At 38.8% G+C, this 11,117-nt stretch overlaps 2 protein-coding genes across 2 annotated transcripts; one reads left to right on the forward strand and one right to left on the reverse strand.

Moving 5' to 3' along the window:
* The first annotated feature begins 2,433 nt into the window (after nucleotides 1-2,433).
* selenok (selenoprotein K) lies at nucleotides 2,434-4,758 on the forward strand. Its single transcript, XM_083894538.1, has 5 exons — nucleotides 2,434-2,496; nucleotides 3,030-3,120; nucleotides 3,721-3,795; nucleotides 4,154-4,249; nucleotides 4,425-4,758. Exons 1-4 carry the CDS (start codon nucleotides 2,478-2,480, stop codon nucleotides 4,242-4,244), a joined length of 276 nt encoding a protein of 91 aa, XP_083750664.1. The 5' UTR covers nucleotides 2,434-2,477; the 3' UTR covers nucleotides 4,245-4,249; nucleotides 4,425-4,758.
* A 360-nt stretch (nucleotides 4,759-5,118) lies between these two features.
* Nucleotides 5,119-9,958, reverse strand: actr8 (actin related protein 8). Its single transcript, XM_083894584.1, has 13 exons — nucleotides 9,725-9,958; nucleotides 8,928-9,098; nucleotides 8,728-8,838; nucleotides 8,413-8,517; nucleotides 8,142-8,315; nucleotides 7,686-7,779; nucleotides 7,456-7,588; nucleotides 7,171-7,324; nucleotides 6,923-7,018; nucleotides 6,633-6,773; nucleotides 6,253-6,562; nucleotides 5,612-5,775; nucleotides 5,119-5,480 (listed from the first exon to the last, which is right to left on the reverse strand). The coding sequence occupies exons 1-13, from the start codon at nucleotides 9,857-9,859 to the stop codon at nucleotides 5,337-5,339; spliced, it is 1,932 nt and encodes a 643-aa protein (XP_083750710.1). The 5' UTR covers nucleotides 9,860-9,958; the 3' UTR covers nucleotides 5,119-5,336.
* Between the last annotated feature and the right edge of the window lie 1,159 nt (nucleotides 9,959-11,117).

The raw sequence follows: 11,117 nt of genomic DNA on the forward strand, positions 1-11,117 counted from the left end.
TCACACTTTACACTGAGTATTTGTTTTGTTAATGGGAGCTATTCTAATGCTTGCTAGCTGGCTAACGTTTGCATGGACGTTACAGCGTCAATTGTATTCATCGAGTTGACTGAAAAACTTTGTAAACAGCATACACGTGACGCCAATAAGCGTCTCTAACTTAGATTTGAATGCCCCTGGGTAATTGTATGGGGCAATTAAGTATTTTTTTTGTTCATAATCGAGCGCTGTAGGTTATGATATGTAATATTTATCATTTATTGGCCTTTTAACACATTTGAGTTTTAGTGCTTTTACTTAACTTTCATTGTATTTAACTGTCATCTGTTTGGACTGTAGTGTGCTTCATTTGTTTTTATTTTACTGTTGGATATGTGTGTGGATGAACACTGCACAATTTATGCAAAGCTATTTTATCTCATTCTGTTCTATTTTATTCCAGTCTATTCTCTTTTATACATTTTAACCAGCTTCATCAATGTGGTTATGCCAATCTGACCTACAGGGAAAAAAGTGTATAACCACGTTTGTTTATTTAATGTCTATTTAAAAGGGACAGCAGATATGAATGAACAGTGGTAAACATTACACATGTTAATTGTAGGTCATAGTCACAGACAAATATATATATATATATATTATTATTATTTTTTGGACTACAAAGACACATCACGAAATACAACAAATTCATAATTGCTTTGTTATAGAGTGTTTCATAAAAGTGCAGTGGAAGTGCCATAACAAACTCTTGCTCTGTGTTTTGTGTTTCTTTCACAGGCTAGCAGTGGATGTGGATCTCCTTCTGCACTCTGCACATCAGGAGACCAAACAAGGAAAAGACCAGAAAGAAGGAGAAACGTGTTTTGACTGAACTTAATCAGAGCATCTGAGGCAGTTGCTTGATTCATAACTGGACTGACAGTTGGGACTGTCTGCCAGCATGAATGAGCTATCAGACTTTGACAGAGGCCAAATAATTGGTGCCCAGCTGGGAGGTCTGTCCGTCAGAGAAACTGCCAAGTTATGTGACGTATCGGGCAGAACTGTCATTAAAGTCATGAGCGAGTATAATATACATGGACATGCTGCATCAGTAAAGAAGAACAGCAAGCAAAGGCCAAAAACAAAAATAGAAAGCCCTGCAAAGTCAAAAGATAATGAAGCAGTTGCCAAAGTGAAACCTACTGCTGACTCCAAGGTTGACATTCAAAGCCCTGATGAAAAAGGCCAGACACTTGAATCCTGGACCAAAGACAAGGAATAGATTGGTGTGATGTGCTGTATTTTGGACTTTCCTTTACATTTCGACTGATTAATGTTTGCATAAAGCCACGCCATGCCTTACTTTAAATAGTTTCATTTCAAGTTTTTTTTGTAGGACTAAATAAATGTGCACGGAATACTAAACTATTCTGTCAACTAAAGTACATTTGCACTGCAGGCTGTGTGATTTCTTTTCATCATTGACTTTATTTCAGTTTAAACCGGTGGCATTTGATAAATGCCTGGTCATTGCCTAACACACTAAGTCTTTTTTATTAACTTGATTTAATTTGATTTTATAAAAATGAGATCTCCCTGTGCTTGTCTGAGCATTCAATAAATGGCACAGCCTTATTTACCATTCATTCATTATGTCGTCCTACTTGTCCTGTGCTGAAATTACACTCAACAAAAATATAAATGCACAAAGAAAAACTTGTAGTTCTTGTTATGTGACAAAACAGAGTAACTAACCAAAAATAACAGTACAACTTTATCAATAAAGTGGCTTTAATTTGCGAGCATTAGGATCAATTTCAAAACAAAAGTCCTGGAGTAATGGCAGGAAGAACACAATGGGGATCGATGATCCAAGTTCACAAACTTCAATAACGTGTCCACCATTAGCCTCACGCAGAGCGGTACACCGGTAATTTTGTTCACCATTTCAAGTTTGTGCGTTTATATTTTTGTTGAGTATATATTGTGTTGAACAATTCAGTGTTGTCTGTGTAGAAAACAAGAGTCAAATTTATGAATGGATGTTCACCAAATGTGTAATTGTGGACTTGGTGTTTTGAATATTTCCCTTATTCATGTCAATTGCTTAACAGTTATTATTTAATGTAACATTAATCCGCTACTCTTAACAAAACAAAATAAATGCATGTGTGAAATCTTCTTAAAAAAAATAAATAAAGACAATTATCACTAACATTATGTTAGATTTGTAGTCAAGGCTTGAAGACAAAGTTTGATAAACTCTGAATAACCTTTATTTTCTTCAAATAATTTCCGACAGGCAGTACATGGAGAGGTGTAATGCTGGTGTAGTTATCTCATATCTTCAATTTCATCCTCCTCCATCGCAGTTCAAAGCTTTTAAACAGTTCAAAGTCCACGTCAAAGTGCGTCGCCTGCGCCTGCGTGTGAGGCAATGACGTAAAAGTAAGGGACCCGGAAGTAAACATTCATGAAGCTGTTGTTGATAGAAAATGGTGTACGTGTCCAACGGTGAGTGTGTTGTCCTTTTTCGATTATCTTATTAAATTTCGCGTCTTTATTGTGGATGTAGTTGAACGTCCTTTTTAAAAACATACTTCGCCGTTTGGAGGAAGTGGCAGCAGACCGTGTATATTTAGCAAAGTAGTTAGGTGGCTATCTCTGCTCAAGTGGATCTGCGTAGCTGGAAGAATTCTGTAACTTCTGCCGGTGTATTGTGATTTAGGCATAAATGGTATGCGTCAGTTGCAATAATATTCTATTAAATGTGCCGTTTTGAGCATTGGAGCAATTCTAGTCTGTTGAAACGTGTCAAACGCTCGACTAGCTGTTAGCCTTTGTGGATTGAATGTCAGTAACCCGCTGTTCTCAAATGAAGAGCTGGTGAATGTCTGTTGAGTATTCAAATGTATTATTATTACTATTTCTTCAGATTCTTTCATTTAAATTATTAAGAGATACACTCGCTCTTGTATCTAGATTGATAGATTTGAGTGAAACAAGTGGTTATTTGCTAATGTTTGTTGTCCGTCTCCATCTCTCAGGTCAGGTCCTGGACAGCAGGTTCCAGTCACCTTGGCGATTGTCATTACTGACCGATCTCTTCTGGGGAGCAGTGGAATTCGTCAGCCTATTGTAAGTTAGGCCTGCAGCCAATACTTGTTTCCACCACCGATTATTTTCTCTGGTTTGGTGGTTTGATTCAAAACATATAAAAACCTGAAAATTGGTGTTTCCCAAAGCTCAAAATGAGAAATGGTCAAAAGAAACCAGAAAATGTTTAAATTAAATAAGCCTCCAAAAAGTTAACCTGTTTAACTTATTAAAACAACATTCAAACCCAAAAAAATGGTAGTCAAAATATTGAAGTTAGTCATATAAGCCTTTAAGTCTTTATGTACTACATCGGATCAGTGACCTTTTAAAAGATTTAATCTACACATGAATTAAGTATTTTAAAGTATAGCATTTATAAGAACGCTACACGTGTGACGTTAATTCTATTGCAAGCTTTTCTAGACTCGTACTATACTGGATTTTCCTTTTTCCCCCCAAAACAACGTAATGTATTAAGGACTACGAGGATTTCAACAAATAATATATCATAAGTTGATTCAGAACTATACCGCCTTTCAGTTAGTTAGCTGTGGCAGCTTATTTTTATAAGAACTGAGACAAACATTCATGTTTTCTTTTTTCATCTCCACACTGATCATCTTCTCTGTTCTACACCAGTTTTAGGACATTGGTTCACCCAGACCTGACAAAGGATGGAAATAGTAGTACATCACGCTTCAGTGATGGCAGAGGGTAGGTTCCTGAAGCAGTTGTTCTCTGACACACACACACACTCACACTCACACTCACTCACTTCTGGGGGCATGCTACACACAGAGATAAATGGTATGAGGGAACATACTTATTTGTGTCATGTTTACATTTTTTAAAACACCTTGTCGAGTGTCCTGTGAACATCCTGTTCAGAGATCTGTTTATCACATGCTCTAACGCCCTACTAGTTTCCTTAGAGCTGCATCCAAGTGAGTTCAGTGCTATGTTTCTTACGTTACTCATTCCCCGCACTCCAGTGTCACATACCTGACACAGGCAAGAAAATGAAAACTTAAATTTTACATCATTGCCTCTTACCTGTTGTTTGCTTTTGCAGCCCTCCAGGTCCCCCTGGTGGCAGAAGGCGGATGGGAAGAATAAACCATGGTGCCGGACCCAATGCCCCACCAATGGGTGGAGGAGGATGAGGAAGGTGAGGATTTAAAAATATATTGATGGGATAAAACTTGCCTGTTTATGTATAGAATCTGTCTCACAAATTAAGATCAGCAATTAAATAAAAGAAGAAAAATCTTGTTTAGAAGATAAATAAATTTGGACATGATATTGATTCCACATTGCCATTCTCTCTGAATTCCTCTCTCTAGGTAAACGCCTACACATCTCGTGTAGGCGTGGGGCTCAGCCAGTCTGTTTGATAAGAATTTAAGGATGGTGACATCAGCTGAAGCCCCCCTTTCATTGGCTGCCGCTGCCATGAGCAGTTTCTTGACGCTTTTCTGGGAATTCCTACACGTAGGGGCCAGAATGGCTGATTTAGCAGTCAGTTGCATCAGTTCCTCCCTTTTTCGTACTTTTGCCCTTCCACATTAGTCTCTCAGAAATGGTTATGATTGAAATAGCTGTCATGTTGATCTCTCATGTGAATAGAATGTTAGTTTGTGTTTTGTAGCCTTCCGTTTAAATAAAAATATGCACTGTTAAAACTTTATTACTGAGTTTGTCCCTCTATGACTGTCACACTTAATAATCTGCTTTGCCTTCCATGCAGTCTCGATTAATAACAAAAGTAAGCTTGCACGTTTTCTCGCATTGTACTTCAGCATTAGTAATGTGAGGAAATTACACTATTAAGTGTCAGGAGGGAGCAATTTAGCGTCTGAAAAAAAAAAAAAATATTGGCAGAGCATCTTCACTGTATCTTAGACACCAACCCTTAGAACACAGATCATTTAGGCAGCTTTTTACATACATTTACAGAGTTTATAGCATGAACAATTGAATGCAACAGCAGAGTATCGTGTGATTGCAAGTATGACAGGTTTATTGAGATACAGCAAAAATTTCAGTATTTACAGAAACGGCGAACATGACAACTGGAAATATAGACCGGTGTAGACAAAACTTTCAATTTCATCATGATTTTGAGCTGCCAAATCTCTCTGAAAACTCTTATATTTTTCTCCAAGTTTCTCATTAAAGCCAGAATACATGACTAATATCTGTAATGTAAACACACAAGACACACCATCTGTTCTACTTTCAAGATCAGCTTGGTTTCACCAGACAAAGGCAGCTCTCTCACGGAGCATTCGGACACCAAAGCGTTGCCACTCTCTCTGGTGTATCCACATCTCCTGGGTAGTGTCCAGACATGCCAGCACTGCTCCCCCTTTCCATGATATGAGGCGAGGGTCCAAGTCCTAAGAAACATCAGTGTATAGTAAATTTAAAAAGTCAGCCATTGCACTTTCACTCCAGGATGCATGGGACAAAATAAGCAACTGGACACCACCACCGATCTATATCTTATTTTAAGATTTTGATGGGTTACCTTTGGCCGTGTGATTACTTCCACATTGTCTACCAGCCTTCTGAAGGACGGCGGCATTTTGTTGATAATCCGATGTAGCAGAAACTCCTGAGCACCGTGAAACATGAGCCCCCCTCCCACAACCAGGATGGAGCTGTACATCTTTCTTTTGGTTTCATCAGATGCTGTACACAAACACACAAGATGTGGTTAAACAGAACATCCTGAGCACTTAAGTAAATATATGTTTCTTAATGTATTATAATTTCTTTATAAAGGAAAAAAAACATTTAATGGTCCACTGTGTGACATTAGGGACAATTTATTGGCACAAATTGAACATACTACCCAACATGATGGTTTTATAAGTGTATAATCACTACACTATAATGAGTATTATAGTATTTGGTTTTTGTAGCCTTCCTTGCTTTTCTGAGGCGGTTATCTTGTGCCAAATCTGTTTGTTGTACTCAGTAGCTTCTCCAACTGACACCAATTCTTACACCCTGGACCTTTAAGGTAAAGTATATTTATTTTTCACTTAAACAAATCCTATTTATACATAGTATCACTTTTGAGAGAAATATGTTTTTCCTCTACTTTTTTGACAAAATGCTTTATGTATTTTGCCAATTGTCCTCTTGTGCTCTGTCCTTTCTTACCACAGCAGTCGATGCTATGCAGGATGGCTTTATCCAGGCCCAGTGCTTTACTTTCAAACTGGCTCATGATTGCAGACTTCCTGGAGAGATGAGCAGACAGGGGCTCATCTACTTCTCCTGCCCCCATCAAGCACTCGCCCTGGGTAGGCCCGAGCTCCATATCCCCTTGCATCCCTGCTCCACTGCCACCCATCCCGCAGCCCCTGGGTAGATCAGAGAGCTCTCCAATCCCTCCTTGACTGCTCATCTCTCCATCCAAAGCTCCACCTGGTCTGGAGATGGCCTTCCGGTCTGCAGCAGACTTGGAGGACTGTTGGAAAAAATTGAAGATTAGCAGTTGTATCTACTAGATTTGATTCAAAAATGTGTTGTGTGTTTACCTGGTCTTGTTTGCTCTGTGTAGCCAGCAGGTAGTGTTCATCATGAGGATCTTCTGAGTCACCTTGCGAACGGTACTGGAGTGATGTCATCTTCTGACCAACGATACCAAAAGTGGTTGGGTAGAAAAGTCCCATTGATGCCTGATTACAGTATAGAAACACACACACACACACACACACCAGGGAAGGTAAAGTTTCAGAGAAAAATCAATGCTTTCCAGTATATAAAATGGAGATGTACACAGCAGTCCAGGCCCAAGCTTAAAGTCAATTATGTTTAATGTATGTACCTGTAATTTCTCATCTCCTAATCGAACCTGGTAGAGCAGAGAGGGGGATTCTGGGAAACGTGTCTGGAATTCTTTATCTTGTAGTCCTGATATGTCCTGTTAAGAACAAAGAGGAAAGACACACAATACATGTGTATCCATAATGCCTATTCAATTCCTGAGAATGACAATGGTTGCTCAACACAAAAGATGCTGATGCCGACTATCCCTTTATAGAGGACCTTATTTTCACACAAAAAAGAACACACTTGATCTAGATGACAGAAGGTCTCTTTTAAATGTTGTAGTAGTTGACAGTCCAGTCTGCTGGACAGTTGACAGTCTCTATAGGGAAAACCCGCTCTCTGCAGGAGCCAGAAGAAAGTACGAGTCACATCTGAACCTCCATATGCCAAACACAACCTGTCAAGTTCAACAGAAAGGTGGAGAATTAAGTTACATTTAATAAAATATTATGGCAATTATAACTGTGTTAAAATAATAATAATAATATTCAAAATATTTCAAAAACTATATGTGGTTTTAGGGCTAACCTGGAGTTCCGGTGGGAAACCCCGTCCTCTACACAGCAGAGACTGGTCTTCTGGTCTCCTACGTCCACGACACAAGCACTGCTTAACCCACTGCCAAATGTAGCACATACTGACTCCTGGTGCACAATGATTGCTATAAATGGACAAACACACAACAGGACAGAAGTCATTATTTGTCATTATCACATGTATAGTCATTCATGTAGTACGAGTGTGCGTGTGTGTGATACCTGAGAAGCCCATATTAAGTACCAGCATGTTTACAACTTCCTTGATGTGCTGTCTGTTGTAGATGTCAGGGACAAGGAGGATGCATCTGTAATACTGACAATCAGCACAAAACTAAGCATTAACGTGATGAGGTAATTGTTTCCAAAGTCTAATTTGATTTTTTTCTGTTTTGAGTTTACCAATTTTTTTTGTTCTACCCCCATTTTAATCCTCTCACTGTTTTATTAACCCTGACATTATTGCAGTTCTTGTCAAGTCATCTTTGCTCTTTAAATTATTTTATATGATGCCTCTTCCTATAGGTGTTTCAAGCTAATGCTCGTCTTGTGCCTTTTACACTACTAAACTAACTACATTTTTAATATCATTGCTCAACATTTGTTATTTTCTACTTTAAATATGTTACTAAGAACTGTAGACTCAGTCCCACAGAGGAGGTGAAGAAGATTCTGTACCTTTAAATCTTTGAGTTGGACCTCAAGATGCTTTTGAATGACATGACTCCAAATTGCCTCAAGGTCAGCAAGGACAGCAGTCAGTGAACCTCCAGGACCAGGGTGCACATTGAGCTGCCCCCTGACGATGGGCCAGTGGATGTTATAACAATCAGTTGGATTCACATAAAGAGCCTGCATGATACCAGGATGGAAGATTGGAGAGACACAAAAAGCAAGATAAGGAAAAACAGGAACAATGTTATTTGGTAACTTTCAGAGACACACTGACCTCCTCTCCCACCAGATGAGGAGGATGGTGGGCTGTGTTGGTCCACTTTACCCTGGAGCTGCTGTCGAGTACTGCTGGACGGACCTGGCAATTATAAGCTCTGGCCTACACACAACCGAGAACAGGTGGTTTAAGAAATACATTCATTTTATATTTGTACAGATGAATCACTGCTTGCTCTTACAACAGCAACAGATACCACATTATCTGCGGATGCTAGTTTTTCATTTCAATTTCAAAAACAGCAAATCACGACTTTCTTATTGCACCTTCTTTTCTTATTTGTTTTTCCCTTCTAATAACACACAAACACACCTGTTCAGCTGACACAGGAGTCCTCCGCACTCCGTTTGACATCTTCTTGGACCAGATGGCCTGGTCAACCATTTTCAGTCCGTTCTGCCTCTGCTCTTTACTCTCTGGTTTCTGGCAGACAGCATGATTTCAGTGAGGGTAAGTGAAATGACAAAGTGCACAGATGAAAAGACTTTAATGTGGCTTCAGGAGTGACATACATTGAGACCTTCTCTCAGCAGCCAAGCATCTTCATATCTGGGTTGTCCACTTTGCTTGTGTCTGCGCGCAATCACATGTGGGATGGTGACTGGAAGTGTGTCTGTTGCTCTGCCGATACGAAGTGTCCTTGAACCAGGGTGGATGACAACTATAAAATTGCTCTGTATTTGCTGTAAAAGAGGAAGATGTAAAATGTATTCAGTTGCGGTGACAACAGCCCATGTTTTTTGTAAACTCTTTTTGTAAACTATTTCAATGAGGATCCTGAGTTGACTTTGAAGGATTATATCATATTTCACACACATTATTTCAAGTAAATTTCAGCACCTTTGGTACAGAGGAAGTGACGCACTTGTCCATTAAATGTTCATGGGTTGAGATCCACAAAATATACTCCAACATAATCACTAACCCAAAAATGGAACACACTGAAGGGCTGAGCTAAATATACAGAGGCATTTAAATGTTTACTTTCCTTACCTTATTTATTTATTTATTGTAAGTTGAATACAATCAGGTAAGAATTCATTCTTAACTAAACACACCTGAATTTATACATTAATGTTTATTGTTATAATAATAATAATATAATAGTTTTCCATGAAATTTAAATAAAGGATAGTATTTGCTTTACAAGCATGACCCCAAACCTCAACAGACTAATTATCGTAACTGAAGGGTATAATCAAATGTCTTGATTTGTAATTTAATTTACAGTATTTAGGGGAGTAGTTTCGGTCACATTATATAAAGTATGATGATTAAAAGAGGGGGTTAAAAAAAAACATGACTTCACCTCCTGAAGAGGTTCTGGTATGGTTGGAGGGGCGATGGGTCTTTTCACACCACGCTGCTGCTCCTTATCTTTCTCCTTCTCTCGCTCCTTTTCTTTCTCCTTCCCGTTGTCCTGCTCCTTCTCAGCCTGAGTCATGGTTAGCTTAACTCGACTAAACTCTCCAAATATGTGTGGAGTATTCGGAAAAACAACAACAAACGAGTGACGTCCAACTGAGCCAAATGTTGCTCTTGATGTTGCGGTCTCTACTTCCGTGTTTGGTCACGTGCTACAAATCTTCTTCTTCTTCTTTTAGTTTTACGGCGGTTGGCATCCATCTGCAGGTGCATTACCGCCCCCTTCTGCTCTGGAGTGTGGCCCAGATACAGGCCACCCTCACACCATACACTCACGCACACATACTCTTATCCTATATATTCCCCCAATTTTCTATTTCACACCCTATGAAATAGCCCCGTAATCCGTAAGAAATGTATTACTACCCTAACTTGTGCTTTCTCCCTCATTTCCATGACTACTTTTAAATTAAATTCTTGATCCCCTAATTTCCTTAGATTATTTTTCATCACCTCTCTGTGTGCCTCATATGCCCTACACCTCAAAAGTACGTGTTTCACAGATTTTCCTTTTCCTGACACCTCTCACACAATCCTGTCTGATGCTTCCCTATTAATTTAAGTGATTTATTCAGTGCACAGTGCCCTAACCTTAACCTCATCACCACGACCTCCTCTCTCCTGTGTCTCATACCTGCTCTATTTACCCTGATGCTGTTTTGTATTTTGTGCAAATGCCTCCCTCTACCCTCTCTATCCCACCTCTCTTGCCACATTTTATTGATTTCCCCCCAGATTACACTCTTAGCCTCTGCCTTACTGACACTCACTTCCATCTCTACTCTACATTTCCTTAATGCCCTCTTTGCCAATTCATCTGCCCTCTCATTCCTCCTCACTCCTACATGTGCTGGTACCCACACAAATCTAACTTGATTTCCTCTCTTTGGAGCAAAATTTTTATTTCAAAAAATGTTGGACGACATAGTATAGTATGTCGTTTTTTTGTCAAATATTGGACTACATAGTATAGTATGTCGTTTTTTGTCAAATTTTGGATGACATAGTATATATGTCGTTTATGTCAAATGTTGGACTACATAGTATAGTATGTCGTTGTTTGTCAAATGTTGGACTACATAGTATAGTATTTCTATTTTTCTCAAATTTTGGATGACAGTATAGGATGTCATTTTTTGTCAAATTTTGGAGCAAAAAATGAATAAATTCAAATTTTTTTGGACGACAGTATAGTATGTCGTTTTTGTCAAGTTTCAGACCAAAATATTTTTTTCAAAACATTTCGGACAACATATTATAGTATGTCGTTTTTTTTT

The sequence above is a fragment of the Microchirus variegatus genome (assembly GCF_963457635.1).
Source record: "Microchirus variegatus genome assembly, chromosome: 9".
Classification (NCBI taxonomy): domain Eukaryota; kingdom Metazoa; phylum Chordata; class Actinopteri; order Pleuronectiformes; family Soleidae; genus Microchirus; species Microchirus variegatus.

Bases quoted from the DNA above. Each gene is read 5' to 3' on its own strand.
- selenok (XM_083894538.1), top strand. The intron at 3,121-3,720 runs GTAAGTTAGGCC...GTTCTACACCAG, and splicing joins GTGGAATTCGTCAGCCTATT to TTTTAGGACATTGGTTCACC. The intron at 3,796-4,153 runs GTAGGTTCCTGA...TTGCTTTTGCAG, and splicing joins CGCTTCAGTGATGGCAGAGG to CCCTCCAGGTCCCCCTGGTG.
- actr8 (XM_083894584.1), bottom strand. From the start codon at position 9,859: ATGACTCAGGCTGAGAAGGAGCAGGACAACGGGAAGGAGAAAGAAAAG. The intron at 7,589-7,685 runs GTATCACACACA...GTCCATTTATAG, and splicing joins ACTTAATATGGGCTTCTCAG to CAATCATTGTGCACCAGGAG. The intron at 5,481-5,611 runs GTAACCCATCAA...GATGTTTCTTAG, and splicing joins AAGTAATCACACGGCCAAAG to GACTTGGACCCTCGCCTCAT.